The 23,808-nt window shown below is 45.3% G+C and overlaps 1 protein-coding gene across 1 annotated transcript in view; it reads left to right on the plus strand.

Annotated features, from left to right (window-relative positions):
• Window positions 1–21,971, plus strand: part of LOC140248936 (probable 2-ketogluconate reductase) — a 23,925-nt gene extending 1,954 nt beyond the window's left edge. Inside the window, exons 2-6 of the mRNA XM_072330076.1 lie at window positions 15,847–16,231; window positions 17,522–17,693; window positions 18,995–19,173; window positions 19,359–19,455; window positions 20,472–21,971. Of these exons, the coding sequence (XP_072186177.1) occupies window positions 15,850–16,231; window positions 17,522–17,693; window positions 18,995–19,173; window positions 19,359–19,455; window positions 20,472–20,628 (987 nt within the window). The 5' untranslated portion in view covers window positions 15,847–15,849 and the 3' untranslated portion in view covers window positions 20,629–21,971. The remainder of the gene's footprint in view (window positions 1–15,846; window positions 16,232–17,521; window positions 17,694–18,994; window positions 19,174–19,358; window positions 19,456–20,471) is intronic.
• Window positions 21,972–23,808: the final 1,837 nt, after the last annotated feature.

Raw genomic sequence — 23,808 nt, forward strand, 5'->3', positions numbered from 1 at the left:
CAAGCTTGGTGCCTGCCGCAACTGCAGGAGGTGGCTGTGCCGAGAGCCCGCTTCCAGGAAAAGCCCCTCTTTTGCCCCGCTGCTGCAGGGGCGGGGAGAAGGGCAGCGTGGGACAGCAAACTCTGCCTGTGCAGAGAGCTTTACCTCTGGAGCCGGTCCTGCAGATCCCTCTCTGCATCTCTCTGTCCCTGCTGCTCACGGGCCACCTGCCTCGCAATACACTGCACCACTTCCCGCAGGGTCTCATCTGTCCTTGGAGAAAGCCTCCTACCACAGCAAGGACAAAACCTGTCTCACTCTTCTGCTGTGACACCCACGCCTCTTCCCTCACCCAGTCTACTCCACACGCGGCCCCATTTGGTCCCACGGCCTCTTTGATGCAGGACGACGTCCATGCGTAGGCTGCTTTGGGCTCCAGGGAGCCTCGTGGCATTTGGCCCTAACCACAACCACACTCATGGCCTCGCAGGTCTCAGGGCCCTGTGTGCGGCACTGTGGCTTGGAGGCTGGTGCCCTTGATCGACAGCACGGGTGGCTCACCACCACCCTGCCTTCCCAGGCCTCGGATGGAGTTGGTGCACGCTTACCGTTTAGGGATAGCAGTGCTGTCCCAGAAGACTCTGGGCGGCTGCTCCTCGTCCTCTTCCTGCTCCCCCATCATTCTCTCCATCAGGCTGAGACTGGAGCTGGAGCTGGAGCTGGATTGCTCTGATTCGCTCTCAGACAGAGAGCTGAAATACTCTTCCTCCGGGGCAGAGGATTCCTGTACAGGAAGAGACACCCAGCCCTGTGGTGCTGCTTCCCAGCATGCAGTTCCCTGCAAGACCGTTCCAGTGGGGACTGCAGTGGGACAGGACCACAATCAGGAGAGGGACCTCAGCACGCTCTTGGGGCAGTGTCCCAGCGTGACCAGTTTGGTCCTCTTGCTCCCAAAAGGCAGCAGTCACCCATCCAGCTGTGCTGCACCAACAGTACTACTCTGGCCCAGGTGCTAGAGGTACCTAAGAACCTCAGGCCCCCTGGATGGGAAAGTGCTGCTGCTCTCTCGCAGTAATGCAAAGTACCTGAGCCGCTGGCATCTCCGCTTCTTCTGGCTCAGCCTCCATCTCCTTCACTTCCACCTCTTGCTGCTTGCTTTGCTTCTTGCTCTCTCTCTGCAGCTTTTTGTTCTTTTTTTCTGCCTCAGTTAAGAACTTCTGGACATGTTTTGGATATTTATGCTCCTCCTGCTTCTTGGCCTGCTTGGCCTGCTTGACTTGCTTCCCCGGCTTCTCCTGCTTCACTGGCTTCTGCTTCACCGGCTTCTCCTGCTTCACCGGCTTCTCCTTCTCCTTCTTCCCTTTCTTCTCCTCCTTCTCCTTTTTCCCCTTCTCTATCCTCACCTTCTTCCCCTTCTCCTCCTTCTCCTTCTTCATCTTCTTCCCCTTCTCCTCCTTTGCCTTTTTGATCTGTGCGATCTTTTGCTGGAGGGCGACCTAAATGCAACAGCAGGCAGCGTTAAGTCTCTGTGGAGGCTGAGGGGTTTCCCTTCCTGCGCTCCATTCCACCCTTTGTCTTATGCCTTTCTGCTTTACTGCCAGGCTCCTGCGGACCCAACTGAAGAGCCCCTCTGTAACAGCCAGGAAAATAAACAACCTCTGGGCTAAATGCAGTCTGGCAGCTGGCAGTTCTAGACAAGCCTTCAGGAACATCCCCAAATTAGCTCTTGGGGTGGCTTTCGGGAGGCTAATGGAAGTCAACAGCTTATTCTCAAGTGTCATCATAACTGATCTCTCTTCAAGCGAGATGTCACGTGAACGCGCAGTAAGGAACGCTGTGAGAATCAGCGGAGCTTCTCTACAGTTCAGTAAGACAAATGCGCTGCAGCAGTCTGTGACACGTACCGTTCTTCTCTCCACCTCCTTAGCAACAAAGTCCACCATCCTGGGAGTCACCAGAGGAATGACTTTCTCTTGCTCTTCTTTTTCTCGTAAGGGTCTCCTCAGGATGGCCGGTAGCTGCCTGCAAAGACATGGTGGGGAGAGCTGACAGGAGGGCAGGAGGTGCTGGGTTTGCACTGCGTGCTTGAAAGTGCTTCAACATCTTCCTCAGCAAAAAAGAGTCTGCAAGAGCCCCCGAGTGACCCATCTGGTGTCTACCACTTCCCTTGGAGACCCGGGAACAGCCTGCGGTGCTGACAGCAGCCCAGAAGCACGCACAGTGCTATTCAAAAGCTCCTAGGAAAGGAACACCCCCATCCTGTCTCAGGATGTTTCTTGTCACTTTGGGCAATGGGCTCGACAAACAGAAAGGTCCCTTTTCCTTCCGTCTGAAGGCAAGCAAGAAAGACTACGCGCTCTCACAATGAGCATTTGCCATTGGTTACCCAGCTAAGAAGTGATGCTACGGGACGTTTGTCCTGTCGAGCTGCTCGAGTTCATACAGCCTCCGGATCCGGGAGAAACTTCACTCCCACAGAGGCAAGAGCACGGCATCACCCATGTTTCTTTTGCCAGGAGTCTCACCTGGTGCGAGGCTCTTTCTCCTCGGCTTTCCGGACACTGCCTGGCATTACAGTCAATGCCGGCAATCTCTCTGGAGAAAACGCTGCTCGATGAAGGAGGCGCGTCTCGCAAAGGTCCCCTAGAAAGAGGAAAGGAGAAAATGCCAGAAAAGTTGCGTTTCTGGCACGGTTTTGTTCCATCTCTTCACGGCTATGGGGCAGCGTTGTTCCCCGGGGAATGCTATTTGGATGCCTTCACCTCGTCTGTATGCTGAAATGGGGGAGGCCCCGGCAGATGCCAGTGGTCTCAAAGAGCCGCTCCGGGGAGGGGACTCGTTTAGCACAGGAGGAGCTGGCTCTTGCATCGCTCGATGCATGTCCCACGCACACAGCTTTGCTACTGGGGCGTGCTCACACCAGAGGAAATGGCTTTTGAGACATCTGAGAATACGAAGGGAAGCAAGGGTAGCGGTCTCTCGGGCTGGCAGGACAGGCTGCTGAGTGGAGGCCACCGGGCAAGTGTCTTCTGATGGGGAGATCCCAGTGGCCACTTGTGTGAGAGGGCTGCCCCGAGAACTCGTTCTGCAATGGATCGCTCAGGCTTTCCCATAATGGGTACAGAGAGTCACCGGAAGTGTCTCATGCTCTTCTGGGCGCTCTGTGGTAATGTCAGCCCTAATCGTCTCCAGATGAGGAGGAAGGAAAACAAAGAGCCCCCTGCTGGCAGCCTACGGGTCCCTTACCTTTCCTGCCTCTGACACCAGCTCTAGCCCAGCCTTGCTCGTGTCTGGTCTTCAGATGGTATTTCAGGTCCACCTTTGCTGTTTCGGTCACTTTAAATATGCTCTCGTGCGTGTACCTGAAAGAGGCAGAAGCAGGCTGAAGGAAGTGCAACACTTCCCCTTGCAGCCTGACCCAACAACGGAGCGACAGACCGCAGAGACACTGGAAGGCCATCATTTCACAGAGCAGCTCATTCTGGAGAACCGTACAAGGATCTCCAGTGTCTGCAGGGGCAGGCGAGGCCCCATCAGTACGTGCCAATGTTTTTTCTGTCCTTGCTGTGAGAACGGTTTTGCTCCCAGCCAATCCTCCTGGCTGCTTCAGAGGAGGAAATATTCCTCTCACTCAGAACGCTCACGCAGAACAGACCGGTCGCTCGCCACCCAGCTACCCAACGGCCCTTTCCATTCCCTTCTTGCCCTCCAAGTTTCTTGCAGATTAATGTCTTTGCAGCTCTCCAGGCTCAACTCCATGCCCACCACCACTTTTGGATGTCACTGCGCAGCAGCTACGATACGAGACAGCTCTGCGGAAGCCCACCACACTCAAGCTCCCGTTTGCACGAGAACCTGTTCCTCCTCTAACCCTTGGGTCCCAAGTGGTACACACTCTCATTTGCAGGACGGAAGAGGCACTGGGAAAACCGGAAGGAAGACTGGCCTAAACTCCCCCCAGTTCCGACACTGGCATGGATGTGAAACGTGATTTGCTTCTCCAAATGCAATCCAACTGAACTAGGGCATGCAGGGAGTTCCCTGTGAACCAGGCCCCTAAACACTGAAAAGTACCGTAGCGAGTACCATCGGCACCTGAAAAGCGGCCGTCTCGCTCAGGCACGGGTGGCAGGAGCAAGCATACTCACATTGGGAAGACAATGACACGTCCAGAAGTTGTCTGGGAAGCTGCGCAGTCGTTGCGCGAGATGACCGATTTGCTCATTTCTGGCATCTGCAATCAGAACGGAGACAGATGATGGGAGATGGGGACACTGGGAATGGCTGGCAGCTCCAGTCTTCTTAGCCCAACACAACGAGAGCTGCCAAAGGGAAGGGTTTGGGCCTCAGCAAGCCTTGCTCTGCCTGTGCCTCTGCTCCATGCTCCGAGTTGGGGCTGAGCAGTGACGCCCACCGTTAACTCTGGTCGCCTGACAAAAGGCAAGGCCTTTTGGAGGAGCATATCCAGGCGCAGAGCTGGGCCGCCTCACGTAAGGGAAGAGCTCTACAGAGCCTGCTTTCCTGCAGACCACCAGGAGCCCGGGTGGCTGAAGAAGCATGGCAGGCCAGGAGAAAGCAGTCCCCTAGTCCCCGGAAGGCCTTTCAGAAGAATCTGAGGTAGTGCTGCCAAAACGCAAAACCTACCCCAAGAAGAGCCTGCAACGCTTCAGTAGTCCCGTTGAGCTTCCCCAGGTAGTCCTCATAGAATTTCATTTGGACCCGTTTTCCTTCAATCAGCAGCATGCCAACATCCCTCCAAATGAAGGCAATGTTCTGCCTCTTCCCTATGCAGGCGCTGAAAAGGCACACGGTCCTTTCCACGCAAAGCAGCGCCTCGCTTTCAGAGATGCCGCATTCTGCGGCTATCTCATCATATGGAAGTTGATGAAACGGGTCGGGTCCTGGAGAAACAAGAGGAGGGGGAACGTGAGCACTTGGAGAGCCACTGAGCGCGCTACAGTCAAAAGTCAGTGGCTCCCAGGCCCTCAGGCAATACACTTAATCTGTTGAGATTATGAGGTGGAACCGTTGGTACGTCTCTGACAAGACGCTGAGACACGGAGCCAGTGAGACTGGAATGAAAGCCATTGCTGAAGCAAGTGAGAGAGAGCGCGCTGTTACGCTGTACTGCCATCTGTAATGGTAATCTGGCACACCTTCCCCACTCTGGTGCCAGGGCGAGCACCTCTGTCAGACTCCTCTCTTCCTACCTGCAACATCTATGAAGTTGTACTGGAGGTCGTGGTCCTGCGCAAGAGCCTTTGCCAGCAGAAACACGGGTCTGTCAACAGCAACCAGATCCTTCTGCTGGCTGGCTACGCGCTCTCTGACAACTGTGAAAGTCCCCAGTCCAGGAATGCTCACAGCCTGAACGAGAAGAAAGGGTGGATCAGAAGCAGTTCTGCAGGGAAGGACGGAAGGCTACTTCCCTCTCGCCCCTCGTCCCCGTGAAGAACCAGAGAGCGCAGTCCTTTGGCTCGTACAGACGCGAGCGGGATTCCCAAACTTGCAGTCACCCCCAAGGGATCCACTTTGGTCATTCAACTCTGCCAGCAGAGGACTCGGGAAGGCCCAGAAAATGTCCATCCCTCTTTCCATCATGAGGCCTGGACCTCCTGGCATTTCTGAACTGACACTGGAGCTAGCCTGTGGTCCATTTTGCATTGCAGTGTCCCTCTGGGGCGTGCTTCCTGCTTCCACGGAGGGGAAGAATATCTGCGCTCCGTGGCTGATGGGCTCTCGGGGCTAAATCAACCACGAGAGGGAGGAAAGGAGAAAGAGGCAAGTCCCACCTGGTAGAGAGCCAGCTGTTGGCCAAGATAATAGGATGCGCTGGACCAAATCCGGGCGAGCTCTGGAAAACAAAAGGAAGGACATGTCATGCTCCCAGGCGGCCACCTCAAAAGAGTTCAGCACACGGAATTCCTGTCAAAGGAATGACGACAAGCAACTCATTTCCACCGGCGACTTCTGCTCGGCGATCCCTGCGAAGGCAGGGGCCACGTCGGGAACACAACCCAGGAGCCACGCCTGCCCAAGTGCTCCTTCGGCCCCTTGGGTGCTGAGGCAGCTGCCTTCTTGCAGCAACCATCCCCAACTTCCTCCCTCACCTCTCTGTTTTCAGAGATGTCCCTGGGCCTGACAACACGTGTGAAATCGGGCCTTACCAGACTTTCTGAGCTTCTCAGCAGTTGGAGGCGAGCGAGGTCTCGAGAAGAGGGAGTCTGCCATCTTACTTCCCCCCTTGCTGCAGCAGGTGAGCAGCCTTCCGGCAAAACAGCCCTCCTCCTCAGCCCTTCACCCCTGCCTCTAGTTCTGCTGCTCTCTGCCTACTCCTCCTCACGGCACAGCAGCTCGTCCAGAGCACAGCAGTGGCGAGATGAGCTCCTCGGCAAGCGCCTGGAGTCTCGTCGGCCTCTCTGCGAGATGTGGGGAGGACGCGTGGGCTCGGCGAGCTTAAAGGGGGCGGTCACCGCCGTGACGCGGGGCTGTGCCATTATGACCCCCGACCGCGTCACAGAGGGGCTGCACACGCCCTGCCGCGGGGCCTGTCAGAGCGGGCTCTGGGCAGGGACACTCTTTGGGCGCGGGCCTCGCGGAGCTGCGTCCCGATCACCAGGGGCTTTGCCGGGGCGCGGGGTCGCTCTGCCCCCCGTCACGTCCTCGGACGGAAACACCGGGCTGTAACTGCTGGCGCCTCCTGCCCACCGTCGTGTGACTCCTCCCGCCTTTGCCTCTTGCCTGGACGTGGCAGGGTTGGGGCAGCAGGTGGTGGCCTGTGCGAGCGGAGCCCTGCGGCTTCCCCGTGTCGGATCACAGCCAGCCCAGACGGCTCCGGCGCTGACTCTGGTTACGGCAGAGGGTTGTGAGCTTTGTGATCCGTCGGCTAAACGCAGGCCTGCGAAGAGCCAAGACTACGCAGTCTTGCTTTCCCTTTGCTAAGGGAATTGGTGGCTGGGTTTCAAGGTTGCTGAAAAAATGCTTTAATAAAAAGTATAAACACTAAAATGATCCTTGCTGGCTGTAGCCATCAGCTTCATTACAGATTCTGTACGTGGCCCAAGAGAGTTCCTCTTCCTTTGTTCAGGGCAGCCCAGGCAGGCCTGAATTTCAGAGGCTGTACGTTCGCATGCAGTGGTTTAAAACCGTGGGAGCAAGCAGCGCAGTAGCTGTGCATGGATGGTCCTTCATTGGGATGGTTTTGTTTGACCTAACCCATTCCGGGTCTGGTAGGTTTGTCAGACCTGTCTGAACCTCTGGCTCCCAACACAGCCTACAGCTTCACCAAACACAATTCATAGGCAAGCAACTTTGAGTAACTTCCTGGCAGCAGTTCTGTACCACCCTTTGCCATACATCAAGTTGTTGGTTAGGGTTAAGAAGCTGCCAGATTTGTATGAAAGCGGTAGGGTTTCTGGACTGAGTTGAAGCTGTCTGAGGGCACTTTGTAGGACCTGAACCACACTGAGACCCGAGAAGGTGACTGTAGCTTGGTGTTGCAGCGCAATCCTGTGCTTACTGGAGATATCGGACCATTTTGTAGCGCAAGGCCACGCTGGTCCCAAGTGACTGAATTTGTTCTGTATCATTAAGAGGACAATGCAGTTCCGTTATTTTCCTGATTCACAGGTGTGAATTTAAATGATCGCTACACCATCACGCTTTGAATGACGTTCTCCTAAACAGCAGCGTGCTTCTTCTATTGCTCTACTGTGGGTCGTGGCAGGACAGAGTTGCCAGGCCTTCTGATGACTATGCCTGTTGGAGGAACTTGTGGCATGCAAGAAAGCCTTGCAGCGCTTCTGAAGAAACGCTCTGTGTTATCACCAGGAAAGAACTACTTGAAAACAAGAAGGAAATGGGGGAAAATAAAAACAAAAACGATCCATGTTTGTGCCTGAGTTCAGGCCAACTATCGACCAGGAGCTTCTAGAAAGCCTGCCTGACTGAAAGGTCCTCGGGAACTCTGGTGTTGGAGTGGATCACTTAAACTTGAAAATGATTTCTAACTTTGGTGTAGAAGTGACTAGTAGCCCACATGCCATTGCTGGCCCAACAGCAGGTATGGGAATGGCCTTAATGCTGGCGTCTGCCAGAAGACTAGTGGAAGGTAATGTTTTAAATCTGGTTCCATCTTCTCCGGTTCTTTGTCATATCTCAGCTTTCCACCTTAGAGATGATCCGTCAGAATCAATATTTGTGATGCTTTTGCAAGAAAAGAAGTGTTCTGCGATCTCTCTTTTCTGAGGCTACTACTTTTCTCAAGTCCCACTTCTTCCCAAGGCAACAGTGACAGGAGTAAGACATTTGTCTTAACTATGTGCTTTGAAGTCATATCATGGAATCACTGAATGGCTTGGGTTGGAATGGGTCTCCAGGTTTGCCAAGCTCCAACCACCTTGCCGCAGGCGCAGGGCCTCCAACCTCCGGATTCAATACTAGACCAGGCTGCCCTGAGCCCCATCCAACATGGTCTTGAAGGCCTCCAAGGACGGGGCATCCACAACCTCTCTGGGCAGCCTGATCTAGCACCTCACCACTCTCTTGGTGAAGAGCTTCCCCCTGATATCCAACCTAAATCTTCCTTCCCTCACCTTAAAACCATTCCCCCTTGCCCTGCCGTTATCTATTCTTGTAACGAGTTGACTCCCCCCTCCTGCTGCTCTGGATGTGACATACCCTGAGCCTCTGCCAAGGTAGAATAACTTGCATTCATTCTATTGCCCCGGAACTTGTAAATTGCTGAGCAAAAGTGTACTCGTGGCCTTGATCTCTTTGGGTAGTCTCTCACTGGTTAAGAGCATATCCTTATCTTTCCCATTTCTGCATTGTCCAACTATTGTCTCTTCCCACATTTTTATGTCATCATGCCTGCCAAGCAAGGCAACGCAATTGGAGAGAATGGTGAAAAAGGTCAGCAAATTTACCAATGTTTTCTTCCAGTCCTGTGTATGTGGCTCATATATCAATACTATTGTTGTTTGTATAAATTGTAATCAAACCACTTAGTTGGCACCTTGGTTGAGGAAATACGGAGATGCTCCATTAATTATTAGTGTTGTTGTTTAAATAAATTTTGATAGTCTTCTACTTCAAGACAATTTCTGAATTTTGGAAATGAATAATCCCAGTTCAGTGAGAAAGATAAGTGTCAGTAGCAACAAGAAGTCACGTCTCTTCTGGCAGGAATCACCTTTTGATCATTTTTATTTGGCTTTTGTGGGGCTACTTGTAACCCCAAACTCTACCATAATCTCATGAAAGTATCCCGTTTATGCAGTTTTTCTAACGTAGCAAAAGCTAAAGCCTAAAAAACCTAAGTTTGCCATAAGATTGGAGTCAAATTAAACGTTCTCTAAATTGACCATTTGTGGCCATTTTAATTTTGAAAGAAAGATACCTAAGAAACAGGACATTCAAACTGAACAGGTCTACTGAGAACCAACTTCAGTTATTCTTTTGTTAGGGTTAAGAAGTAAAAGGACAGGTTTTCAAAAGAAATCTGAATATTCCATTTAGATTTTTCCTGTCATTCTTGTTCTGTCTTTCTGAGAGTATTGGCATCAGATGCACAGCCTTTCTGTGTAGGGGAATTTATGCAGTAAGAAGAACCTGACAAGAATTTAAAGACTTTTCATAATATTCTAAAGGAACTTCTTTGTTCACTGAAAGGCTAGTCTACAGAGATATGTTCCACCTGAAGTCCAGTACAAAGGCCCCGCTATACTAAGGAAGGTTTTACTTCCAAGAACTGTATGTTTCACATAGACCTGGGAGAAGAAAACTTCAGTTTTCAGTTTTGTAGTTCAGTCAGTTTTTTATTATATGCATTTTATTTAGTTTATTTATTTATATGCTGCGGAAACAGAAATGTTTGTCCCTGCCCATGAAGCCCAACAGTGTAGAAATTAGAACAATATTTTATAAATGAGAACCAGAGCTTAGGAATGCATTAGATTGTCTTCTGAAACTCTGGTGTCTCATTCGAGTCATAGCCATGCTATTTAAGAAAACTTACTCCAAAGGACTGTTTTGCTTAAATTCAAATGACCATATGTAAATTACCACCATATCCCAAGTGTCTCAGGCTCGAACTAAATCTTCCTTCTCTCCTGCATGGTAATTAGCAAAGCAAACCAGGTCACACAGGTAGGTGTCCAAGTGGGTCTTGAATATCTCCAGAGAAGGAGACTCCACAACCCCCCCTGGGCAGCCTGTTCCAGTGCTCTGCCACCCTCACTGTAAAGAAGTTCTTGCGCACATTCGTGTGGAACTTCCTATGTTCCAGCTTATGTCCATTTCCCTTTGTCTTGTCTCCACGTACCACTGAAAAGAGACTGGTCTCACCACTATGGCCCCCACACCTCAGATATTTATAAATCTGGATTAGATCCCCTCTCAGTCATCTTTTCTCAAGGCTAAACAGACTCAGTTTGCTTAGCCTTTCTTCATAGGGCAGATGCTCCAGTCCCTTCACCATCTTTGTGGCCCTCCGCTGGACTCCTTCCAAGAGGTCCCTGTCTTTTTTGTACTGGGGAGCCCAGAACTGGACACAGTAGTCCAGATGAGGCCTTACCAGGGCAGAGTAAAGGGGGAGGATCACCTCCCTCAACCTGCTGGCCACGCTCTTTTTAATGCACCCCAGAAGGCCATTGGCCTTTTTGGCTACAAGGGCACACTGCTGGCTAATGGCCAACCTGTTGTCCACCAGGACGCCCAGGTCCCTCTCAGCAGAGCTCCTCTCCAGCAGGTCTTCCCCCAGCCTGTGCTGGTGCATGCAATTCTTCCTCCCTGGGTGCAAGACTCTACACTTGCTTTTGTTGAACCTCATCTGGTTTCTTACTGCCCACCTCTCCAGCCTGTCTAGGTCTCGCTGAATGGCAGCACAGCCTTCAGGCATGTCAGCCAATCCTCCCAACTTCGTATCATCAGCAAACTTGCTGAGGGTGGCCACTATCCCCTCATCAAGGTTATTGATGAAGAAGTTGAACAAGACCGGACCCAGCACCAACCCCTGGGGGACACCACTGGTTACAGGTCTCCAGCCAGACTCTGCATCACCAACAGCGACCCTCTGCACTGAGCATAAGATGCTTCTGCCACATTAAACACAAAAGGACTATATCAAATAGCTGAAGCCTTACAGTAACATGCACAGCTCTCAAGGAGTAACTGCTTTATGTAAACCACCTGAAACATTTTACCTCTGTTTTTAGCTGCTTGCACACTCGAGAAAGTTAGCAATCTGAAATACCCCAGATGCCTACCTCCAAGTTCTTTTTCTCCTCTAAACTATCTAATTTGTTTAATGAGGCCCATTAAATGGAAATTGTTGGGGTACTAAGTTGTCTTAGCAAGGATTTATGAGTGCATACAGTAGTTCTGAGTAGATGGAGTGTTCTAGAATAGCTAAGTTAGGCCTGTAGGTTAAGAGTTAGTGGGCGGGGGGTTTAGGTAGGTGTGTGTACAGGTTCACTCGTGTGCATCAGGTTTTGTGCAGCGGGTGTACGCGTCTGTGCGGGATTTAGGATGGTATATAAGGAATGTGACGCAGCAATAAATTGAGAGAAGACATCATGGCATCCATGTTTGTGTATCTCCCCCGGACAGTCGAGGTCCTGGGATAAGTCGGGTTAATTGGCGAATACGTCAGAAATCAAACTGGTAATCCAGTAAGAAAAACTGATAAATTTTTGAGAATTGCAAAGCTGAGAACAGAAGATTAACACTGTAAGCAGATCAATAATACTTTTGAATTTAGCTTTATTATATGTACATTTTACTTAGTCCAGCTACTGTAGAACCAGAAATGTTTGTCACTACTAATAAATCCCAACAGCGCACAATTTTTGAAATCAGAACCAGTGTTCAGAAATGCATTAGCTTATCTTCTGAAACTCTGGTTGTAACCAACTTACTTAAGAAAACTTACTCCAAAGGATTGTTTCACTCAAAACCACATATGCAAAGACATGGCTCTCAAGCTGCTGTTGGCACAGTTTTGTGTGTTTCAGTTGCAGGATGGTCTACAAACCCTGATGGGATGCACCTTTCTCAGAGGGCTTAAAAAATTTTTGCACAGGTGTTGGCAGAATTAATCATTAGAGCTCTAAATGAGATTTGAATGGAAAACTGGCTAAAGCCAAACTGACCAGGAATAAGCCAGGCGATAGCACACCAACATTTTAGAGACTGTGTGCTGGTGAGATCCTTGAGTATTCTCCATGACATGCTGAGTATAATGAAGCACGTTTGAAATATTTGTACACCAACATAAGCAACATGAGGAACAAGCAAGAGGAGCTAGACATCTTGGCTTAGAACCAGAGACATGCCATCCTTGGTATAATTAAAACCTGGCTGGAAGAGTTTTGTAACTGGTGTGTCACAATGGACTGACATTTCCAGGCTTTTCGGAAGTGATAGGCAAGGCAGGCAAAGTAGAGGAGTGGTGCTGTATATAAGAGAAGGTTGGGGCTGTATGAAGCTTGCATTTAGTAATGACACTATTGAAAGCCTCTAGCTTAGGAAAGAGGAACAAGCAAATAGAGTGCCTGTTATCACAGGAGTCTATTTTAGGCTATCTAACCAGGATGATGAGACTGATTAATTTGCTTTAAAGGAACTAAGATAGATCAGCTGCCCACATCTATACGGATGGCTTCAGCTAATCAGATGTTAACTGGGAATACGAGATTGCTGATATAAACAGGACCAGGTAATTCTTAAAACACCTTGATGATAACTTTTTTTGTACAGGAAGTAAGGAAGATGACTAGGTGAATTTGTTACTTGTAAACAGAAAGGGTCTCATTGGTGAATCAGCGCAGATGGCCATCTTGGCCATAGTGATAATGAAATAGTCAACTTCAAAATCTTGGATGATAAGAGGAAAACTGCCAGCAAAATTTCACCTTTGGATAGGAGGAGAGTAGATTTCAGGCTGCTCAGGGAACTACTTAGCAAGATCCCCTGGGAAACTGCTTTTGAAAGTACTGGAGTCCATCAGAGCAGGTCACTTTATAAGCACCACCACTTTTTTCAGAGCATGGGGATAAGCAATTGCAGAATGTCAGAAGCCATTCAGGTGGAGAAGAAGGTGGGCACCTGAAAGACAGGAAAAAGCAGCCCAAATAGGATTGAAGTGGATACTGCCACCTGACCTGACAGCTGTTGAGTGTGCTTGGGCTCAGAAAGTCCCACCAGGTGAACATCTCCCTTTTTGATCATAGACATTGCCCACCATTCCTCATGTTTGCTGGTAAAGTAATGGTAAGCAAGTACCTTACGCAGTTTGTGCAAAACTCTCAAATATATTAAAGGAAAACTGAACACTAGTGCCCTGTAGAAACTTTTAGCCCATATTACAGTATTCTATTTTAACATCAAGACACTCAAGAGAACGGACTTTTTTGAAACTGTTGTGATCCTAAGGTTTTTTACTGTAAGAGGTGCTCTGCTTCTCTGCTTCATTTAAAAGTTTAGTCCAAGTGAAGCCAGCCACTGAAAAAATCTCTCTGATTTTCCTGAGGGAGTTCTTTCTTCTATTCTTTCTTTCTTTCTTCTTTCTTCCTTTCTTTCTTTCTTTCTTTCTTCTTTCTTTCTTTCTTTCTTTCTTTCTTTCTTTCTTTCTTTCTTCCTTCCTTCCTTCCTTCCTTCCTTCCTTCCTTCCTTCCTTCCTTCCTTCCTTCCTTCCTTCCTTCCTTCCTTCCTTCCTTCCTTCCTTCCTTCCTTCCTTCCTTCCTTCCTTCCTTCCTTCCTTCCTTCCTTCCTTCCTTCCTTCCTTCCTTCCTTCCTTCCTTCCTTCCTTCCTTCCTTCCTTCCTTCCTTCCTTCCTTCCTTTCCTTCCTTCCTTCCTTCCTTCCTTCCTTCCTCCTTCCTTCCTTCCTTCCTTCCTTCCTTCCTTCCTTCCTTCCTTCCTTCCTTCCTTCCTTCCTTCCTTCCTTCCTTCCTTCCTTCCTTCCTTCCTTCCTTCCTTCCTTCCTTCCTTCCTTCCTTCCTTCCTTCCTTCCTTCCTTCCTTCCTTCCTTCCTTCCTTCCTTCCTTCCTTCCTTCCTTCCTTCCTTCCTTCCTTCCTTCCTTCCTTTCTTCCTTCCTTTCTTCCTTCCTTTCTTCCTTTCTTCCTTCCTTTCTTCCTTCCTTTCTTCCTTCCTTTCTTTCTTTCCCTTCCTTCCTTCCTTCCTTCCTTCCTTCCTTCCTTCCTTCCTTCCTTCCTTCCTTCCTTCCTTCCTTCCTTCCTTCCTTCCTTCCTTCCTTCCTTCCTTCCTTCCTTCCTTCCTTCCTTCCTTCCTTCCTTCCTTCCTTCCTTCCTTCCTTCCTTCCTTCCTTCCTCCTTTCTTTCCTCCTTCCTTCCTTCCTTCCTTCCTTCCTTCCTTCCTTCCTTCCTTCCTTCCTTCCTTCCTTCCTTCCTTCCTTCCTTCCTTCCTTCCTTCCTTCCTTCCTTCCTTCCTTCCTTCCTTCCTTCCTTCCTTCCTTCCTTCCTTCCTTCCTTCCTTCCTTCCTTCCTTCCTTCCTTCCTTCCTTCCCTCCTTCCTTCCCTCCTTCCTTCCCTCCTTCCTTCCCTCCTTCCCTCCTTCCCTCCTTCCCTCCTTCCCTCCTTCCCTTCCTTCCTTTCCTTCCTTTCCTTCCTTCCTTTCCTTCCTTTCCTTCCTTTCCTTCCTTTCCTTCCTTTCCTTTCTTTCCTTTCTTTCCTTTCTTTTTTTAATAAATAATAAAATTATTTAAAATATTAATAAAATTAGGGGGAAACAAACAAACAAACAAAAAACCAGAACACCAAAACCAGTACAATATTTGTCCCCTTTATAAAACTGTAAACACTTCCCATTATTCTGGAATACAGTCAGGCTTCTTGAAGTGGTGGTAAAATGACTATTTAGCACAGTAACTATAGACAAAGAGCTAGATATTCACAAGCAAATAGTGAAAATGCTACTAACAAGACAACAGTCTGCATTGCTGTAGGGAATCCCTGTCTTGTCAGCCCTTGAACAGCACCCTGCTTTCTCTTCATACCCAGCTCTTAACAAAATTCCCACTGAAAACCAAAGACAACTATAAATAGTCTATTTTTTATTTTTATTTTTTTTAAACAGCTGTCTATTCACAGACCTGGAAACCACAAACAAGTAGTCAGTGATTTTGGAGGAAAAATAAACTAATGCCTTTTTATTTGAGCACTGAAGTCAACTTGAAGAATTTAAAAACACATATCTAGGCAACTATTCTGTTGTTAATTTCTGACAGCCTCAGGCGAGGGAAGCACAGTTAAAAAGTCACTAGTGTCATTTCAGGACAGGAGGCTGGAAAAATAGAGCACTGAAAAATTAACCTGCACCACAAAGTTCATGATGAACCTGTGCAATTTACTTTCAGGATCTAGATTAGTTCCAGTGTTCTTCTAAAATACTTAGACACAGTAATTTGTGATTTTTGGACAGGACCGGAGATTTATACACATTTAGGGCCTGAAACTCAGTTATTAATAAGAAATAACTGCATGTTATAAACCTGGTGACAGTGACCTTACAGCCCATGAGGGACAGAACTGGTTCGTACTTCCTTATATGAAAGTTAGGGTGACTTTTGTTGTTGTTGTTTGTTTGTTTAGTTTTTTATGTTATTTTTGCTTGGTTGTTGTTGATTTTTTTTGTTTCGTTTAGTTTTTGTGTATAATTGATAGTATACTTAAAAGAGCTGCTTTCTTGTCCTAAATTGTTTACCCCCCCTATCTAAATATATAGTTCATTATCTCTCTTGTCATAGTTGTCATGAAAAAAGAGAACGGAAGCAATGATTCTTTAACATATTTGGAAAAAAAATTATTTGTATTTCTTTTGATGCCATGTCTCTTTCTTCTTTGTGCAGATCATGAAGGGAGAAGAGCTGCCTGGGCTTTTGGTAAACGAAATTGGAGGGATGCATGGGATATTGCATGACCATGTGGAGTTCCTGAAGAAGCATTTCTGCCTCATCACTATGAAGGAATTTCTTGAAAACAAAAAGAATATGAGTAAGAAGATCCAAGCAGTCTATTTGTGGTGGCACAAACCAGTCATTGACAAAGACCTCCTCCAGAGCCTGCCAAACTTGAAAGTGATTGCAAATTCAGGAGTAGGAATGGATCATCTGGATCTGAAACTTGTAGCTAGCTTTGGTGTGAAAATGGCTAATGCTCCATGTGCTGTTTCCAGTAGCACAGCAGATGTAGGGATGGCTTTGCTGCTGGCATCCGCTAGAAGACTAGTAGAAGGTAATATCTGATTAGTTTTTTGTGTATCTTCTAGAAATGATATGATTTACATGCCATCAGTTAGTCTTTTTTCTGGAGATATCCATAGTGTAGTAAAATGTGAATAGCTAACCATGCTGGAAAGTTGAATATTTTGTATTTTGATATATTCTATATATAAACAACATCAAAATTGTTACACCTTACACAAATGCTTATATTTCAGCAAGGTATAAATAAAATCTTAAGAATTTATTTTTCTCAGTTCACCAGCATGTGTTGAAAATATTTGAGCAATGCATTATATTCAAATAAAACTTTTTTTTGTGCTTTATGGACAGAGCTTGGTTTTAGAGGCTGGAACTGAGGAATTTAAGGTGCATCAGCAAACAACAAGGCAGGTTGCTCCAGTTTCTATTAGTAGCACCCCTCCTAGATTCTTCCAAAATTTTCAGATTTTTTCTTGTTTTTTCCCCACATTAACACATCCTTGGCTTGATTAGAATGTCTCCAGCATTAGGAAAAGATTATTCAGATTTATCCTATAAAATGTACTTGCCATTCATTTGCTACCTTTACCAGAGGATTCACAGAAACTCAAAGGGGAGAGGCTACCCTGTGGTGACATTTCTAATAGCTGCCCTCTGGCATGACCTGAGGCATTTTTTGTTATTTTCACAATATTCTGTTTGCATTTTAAAAGAGCTGGCAGTATCAGATAACTCAAATAACAGAAGCCTTTCTCCTTACTAGCTGGCTAATAATCTCTGTCTCTCTGTGCATACAAGTTTATTTTCTGTCTGTGTGACTACCCAAATTTTGGCAGATTAACAGATAAGCTATGGAAATAATCGAGTAGTGATTTTTAAAGAAGTCATGCTTACTTTTCAAAGAGTGGCAGAGATTAACAGGAAACCTGTTCTTATTCTAAATAGCAACATCAACATCTTGTGGTATTCTAAATGTGGTTTTTCCAAGCTCTACATTGTTACTGGCAGTAATTGTTTTGATTATTGATGAAGAAGAGATCAATATTCTTATAAGTCTCATTTATTAAAATGATTTTAGGGGAGATTTATTAAAAGGCTTTTTATACGATGGTAAGAAGAAATGGGAAACGGTCATATATGACAGGGAAATATGTTATATTAGGAAATCACCTAGGATATTACAGAAAAGATTGCTGCTTAGAATGGTATGTTTGTGCTTGTTAAACGTCTGTGTTGTAGTAGCACTTCGAGTGGATTCTTTTGTCATGTTCATCTGTGTTGGACCTCATTCATTCATCATCATGGATATTTATTTTTGTAGGTTATCATGTTGCTGTTTCCCAGGGTATGGAGTACTATGAAGCTGATTTTCTTGGAGCTGAAGTTACTGGAGCTACTCTGGGAATCATTGGCATGGGCAGCATTGGGTATAAGATTGCTCTGAGAGCCAAAGCGTTTGAAATGAAGATTTTATACCACAACAGAACACAGAGGTAAAAACCCTAATTACAGCAGAAACTGTCTTCTAGATAGTCGGTGTTTCTTTTCCAAGAAATTATGTAATTATGTCAGGAATTCATAGAGAAATGTTATAAAAAATACTAGAACAATCCCTACTTCTGCAGGATTTTGAAAGAAGTCCTTCAAGCTTTCTTTATAAACAACAGAAAAAAAGAAAATGAAGCTCAATTTTTTATCTACCTATCCATTTGTACATCTATCTATCTATCTATCTATCTATCTATCTATCTATCTATCTGTTGATCTTCACTGTCTCCCTCTGTTTAGCATTTCTTAGTCTTTAATGTGTATCTGAGAGTGCTGTCATGAAATAGCAATGCACATTGCAACAGAAGTGAAAAGAAATGGATTGTTTTAAAGTCCATTTACATTTTCTGCCTTGTGTGCTGAAGCAAGATGCACACTGCACGTTGCTAAACTGGCTGCAATTCTAATCTGTTCCTTATTCAATCATTGTCTGTTGATCTCAACACTGAACAAAACCAACAAAATGCATGCATTTGAGAGGCATGATCCAAAGTGACACTGAGCTTATTTTCCTAGTGTAATTTCTTTCTTTATTTCTAGATTAGAGATAATTCAAAGTCATTTTCTTGCAATCAAGAGCAAAAAATTGCACACACAGTCTCCTGTCATTGCTTCTTTAGTTCCTGAAGTTCAGGCAAGAAAACAGAAATGGCAACTATCCATTTTTACTGTGAAAAATTCAAACTAGAAATCTCACTTTAATTTGGTATCTTTTGGTGTTGCTCCATGCTTTATTACTTAGAGAGTCCCAAGAACCCACACTTAGAAAGTCCTGGAGTGGCCAGGAACCATCCTAAATTACAAGAGAACTGCCTTGCTGATTCCATTCACTGCAAAATGACAAGTTTGCTGGATTGTATGAATGGGATGAGCATTCTCAGAGGTCCCATGGATGAATTCTGGCAAATTTGTCTACTCCAGTTTGAACAATTACTGTATCCCGCGAGTTGCACCTTTCCCACAGAGATCCTGGGGAATGGACTGTGTCCACTGCTGTGCTTAGCTTCAGTCCACTTGCAGACTTTAAAATAAGTCAGTTGGACCCTGCACTGCAGAAGCTGAGAGGCAGGCAGGGCTTGCTGCCTTCCAGAGACAGGACTCACACAGCCATTTGACACTAAACACATCCTAATCTGCCACCTGTTTACTGTACTAATGGGATACTTACGTGCTAGTGGCATCATGGAAAACATATTTTCATGACTGGTGCTCTGAAATGCAGTGTGATCCTTTGTTTCCCTATCAGGAAAGAGCAGGAAGAGCAAGCTGTTGGTGCCATTTACTGTGAAAAAATAGATGATTTGCTCTGCCAGGCAGATTTTGTGGTGGTTGTGGTGAGCCTGACACCTCAGACGCACAAACTGATTGGAAAAAGAGAGATGGAACTGATGAAACCCACAGCTACTCTCATTAACATCAGCCGAGGTAATATTTGGAAAAGTCTGCTGGTCTGATTACCAAATATGAGCCAGCTTGTTTTGTGAAGCTGGTGCGTGTGTTAAAAACAGAGCAGGCATGGCAAAATGTCCTCACTCTCCCTGTCCACCCTCTTTCCTGTCTCAGACTATTACCTGCAAATAGTGCTCAGAGTTACTTTTGTTCCATCCTAGGTGCTGTAGTGGACCAAGAGGCGTTGGTGATAGCTCTGCGCACTGGTGTTATAAAGGCTGCAGCTTTGGATGTCACCTACCCAGAGCCACTGCCCAGGTCACCATCTCATTTGTTCTTATTCCTCAGAAACACTGCATGAGGCCTATCAGGCTCTCAGCCATTAGGGTCAGGAGATGTATCTCCTACTGCTCCTGTGCTGCAGGTTTGTGCAAAATTGCTGTGCATAAGGAATGCAGCCCAGATATTGGAACTGATAACAGGCACCAGGAAACAGCATGACCAAGCTTGAGCATGAGGGGAGTATCAGACCACTCCACAAAATCGCCCACTGAAGATACACGAGTGCTTCACTCACTGTTTTATCTAAAGGTGCAACATATTGAATGTGTTGAAGCTGACTTCCACACAACATCGGAGCACTGGAACAGGCTGCGCAGGGAGGTGGTGGAGTCTCCTTCTCTGGACATATTCGAGACCCGCCTGGATGCCTACCTGTGCAACGTGCTGTAGGGAGCCTGCTTTGGCAGGGGGGTTGGACTCGATGATCTCTAGAGGTCCCTTGCAACCCCTACAATTCTGTGATTCTGTGAATCACCCCTTCTTAGATCTGATGTATTGTCCCAAATTTTCCTTCTCCACAGCCTTGTTTCTGCAGTGCAAAGCTGAAGCACTGCATGCCTCCTGGGCCCAGAGGCTACAGGCACATTTACCAGGATGGTTGCTTGGGGAGATAACTGTAGTGGCTGGCTTTTGGAGCTTGGGGACCCTCGGGGTCCAGGATATTGCCATCTATTAACTGAGTTGCATAACTATAGCTTAAAGCATTGTGTAATGTTAATATGCTGGGAGTGCTTAATTGTCTATTCCAATGTAATGCATGGCAAAAATCTGTTTCTGGTCCTCTGCAAAAGAGCATAGTGTAAATAATTAACACATCCTTTTAACATCCAGAATTATTTGAACATAGGTGATAAGAGTCTACAGACGTAAGTAAGTGGGATTTGTAAAGTTATATTAAATTATAGTTAATTACAGTGTGAAAGCCTAAACAAGACTCTTCATTGGGATAAATGACAGCATGTTTTAACTTTCTTTTTTTTTTTCCCTTCTAGAGATCATCCATTATTAAAATTGAAGAATGTAATTATAACACCTCACCTTGGCATTAAAACAGACAAGGCTACCCGCATGATAACAGAGGAAGCAGTTGAAAACATATTAGCAGCTCTTACTGGTCTTCCCATGCCTAGTGAAGTGCTCCCTAGCTGAAGAGCGAAAGGAGTTCTAAATATTTTTATTTTTTTTCCTTTCTCCAATCAGCTCTAAATGCTTTTTTTTTTTTAAGAAAATTGTTCAGAATGAGTAGGGAGAACAACTCTGGCTGAGTCTCACATGTAATGAGACCTTTAACATTTTAGTTTTCTTGTGGAGGAACAAACTGCTCTTCAGTTTCAGCTATGGATAAATGCATGCAGACTTCAACAGGCTCAGGGAGAAATAACTTCTGGTTGCCTACTTATTTGTAGCTTTTGAAAGGCTCCCTAGAAATAAGGTTTCAATTTGCCTACTGGTGAAAGAAACAGGACTTCACAAGACCTGTAACAGACCACTTTATAGTTATTTTTATCTTTATATAGTTATAGTTTATTAAAAATACGTTCAAACATCAGCATTCCTGGCTGACAGGTCCTTGTTACCAAGACTAATTGTTTTAAAGGTGCTACCACGTAGTCATGAGACAAGAAAAAATGTCTCCACATTCTGTACTATTCTTAGAAAGCTTTGGAACTAGTATGCCAGACGAAGGGAAAGAGTTAATACAAAGGGGAAAACAGCAAATTTACATCAGTATTTAAAAAAAATGTATAGGAGTCCTAAAGAAAATGTCTGTTTAGATTACACAGTTCGCTTTGTTCATATTGTATTAGATATCAAAACAAACAATGCAAGCTACCTGCTAGAAATATTGCTAACCTTCTGTATGGTTTAAAGTAGCACCTTAGACCTGAAATGCTGAGGCAGAAAAACAATGTTCAGAAACATACTCAGAATCATTTATTAAAAGCAGATGATCAGAGCTGACAGTTTGAAGTATTAGTTGCAAACAACAGCACTAATGAAAAATAGACACCAAGATGGATGTGCTGCAATGTTTGTAATACCAAACTTATTTGAAGACTATCTTTAATATTTTCAGCTTAGCAGAAAATATTCAGAAGAATGCTTGTAAAACTCCATCACCATTCTGTAACTCAGAAGGAATGCAAAAAATGTTTGGGAAAAAAACAAACACCATTAAAGCCCAAGTCAATGATTTCCTTTGTGTCACTGTTTCTGCAAGAATAACTCTATTTGAAGCAAGATATAACAGTGAGCATCAGTACTACAAAGATTAAAAACAGCAACTTGACAAATTGTTTTTAAGACTGCAATAGTCATAGTAAAAAAGCAATATGTCATGGCTTTACCATGCTAGAAACAGCATATCTAATACAATTAATTATTTCAAATTCCACAGGAAAACAATCTCTTTGAATAGAAGAAAGTTCATCCACCTCACTAAAACCTATGTACACTCTGTTGTCTTAAAATACAAATAAACTACCAATGCACAACTCAAAGTGGCACTGCTATGTATTCTATTATTATTTAGTATGGTTTTATGATCAGCGTGATTATTCATTAGTAAAATGTATAGCAAAATTGCCCATAAGTGCAGCCTGGATTTTGTCTGTAGTCTTATAAGTCTTCATAAATCTTTAAAGAGTCATTTCCACCTCCTGTTTCTTACAGCAGGTTGTCACTTGTGCTTGCCAATTGTCACTTCCTTCCACCAGCTTTAAGTACAAGGGCTGTTGGCCCACCACACCAGAGGCAGATGTTGTTGGTACGGGAGTAGAAGTTGAACCTTCCTGCCAATACTATTCCATAGTATTTTGTTGTCATGTGACAGATGGCTGCAGGGCCGTAGTCTGACAACATGATGTCTGACATGGATGTGTTTGAAGCGAAGGTGAGGAACTGAATTCCTCCAAGCAGAAAAAATGGCACCCACTGGCATCCATTGATGCTTACTTAATGTTTATGGAGACCAAATAGGAATATTAGCATACATAGGTTTTGGATCAACCTGTGTATAGCAATTTTAGTGTCTTGGGGAAACAAATTACTGTAGCTTTTAAGGAGCAGCAATTTTGCTGACAAGAATTTTAAGACTGTCCCATGTACCTTTACAAAAGACTTCCTGTTCCCTGAGGTGCAGGTACCCAGCATGTGTCTGATCATCACCATCATTATCTTGACAAATTTAAGCCTATCCTTTCATAATTAAAGGCTAAGTGATAAATTGCAAAGCTGAAAACAAAGTTACCAGTATCTATAATAGCACATGGGAAAAAAAAGCAATTATTAGATTAATATCCACAAATTAGAGAAAATGGGCAAGAGCTTGCGCATACAAACTTTTCTCCAGATGTGAAACAGAAACAGCAAACAATCAGTTACATCATTTCACTAGCACCTAAAACAACAGAATGCACTTGTCATTTGCTTGGTTTTACTTCCACTGCTGCAGATACTTAGGTGTTTGTGCTGATCTTCTAGAGAAGTGCTCGAGGCCAGTGCAGTGCTTCAGAGTGCCGGGCAATTGTCAACTCGGAAGGATGGGTTTGATTTAAATACAACACCTAACTACTCCACACTGCCTTACAAAGTGGAAATCATGACTTGATGTATAGCTTCCTAAAAATGTCCTCAGGAGCCAACTACGTCTTATTTTCAAATTGCACCACCTCCATTTCCTACCTTTCCTCAACCTAAATATTTATTGAATAGTATCAAATTAATGTACGTGCAGTTAAGGAAATCTTTCCATGCTGTTTCCCACTTCTTATTCTACTTAAATAGTACTTAGAAAACATAATATCTTCAATTTTAAAATCTCTTAACAAAGAATAAAAATGCAGCGGGCCCTGTATTGCAAAATGTGGTAGATATTCTGTTAGTTCAGGTTTGTTTGGTACAGTTGGACAGGCAAACTGTATATGATCTAGCATAGATTGCTGCTACAACAGTCTATGCAGGCCTTACCTAAAGCAAGCAGGCAGGTTAGTGATAGTGCTTCATGATAGCTTCCAATCATGAAATCAAATGCATCAAATGTTCTTGCGGTGTAATTTGAAAATAAGAGGTTCCTGGGGTTGCTTCCTGGGATTGGCCTTGCCTGAAAAGTAAAATCATGAGAACACAGACCTTCTAGTTGTGTTTTTTGTTTGGTTGGTTTTTGTTTGGTGTGTGTGTGTGTGTGTTTAATATATTTATTTTTTCCCTATGAATCCTGGTCACATATAACACTACTTTAAACACATGAGCAGTATATATCCCTATCCAGTTTCATGCTTAAACCAGGTTAAAAATCCCAGCTAGTAAATGTATTGCGTTATGCAAAGG

The sequence above is a fragment of the Excalfactoria chinensis genome, chromosome 2 (genome assembly GCF_039878825.1).
Source record: "Excalfactoria chinensis isolate bCotChi1 chromosome 2, bCotChi1.hap2, whole genome shotgun sequence".
Lineage (NCBI taxonomy): Eukaryota > Metazoa > Chordata > Aves > Galliformes > Phasianidae > Excalfactoria > Excalfactoria chinensis.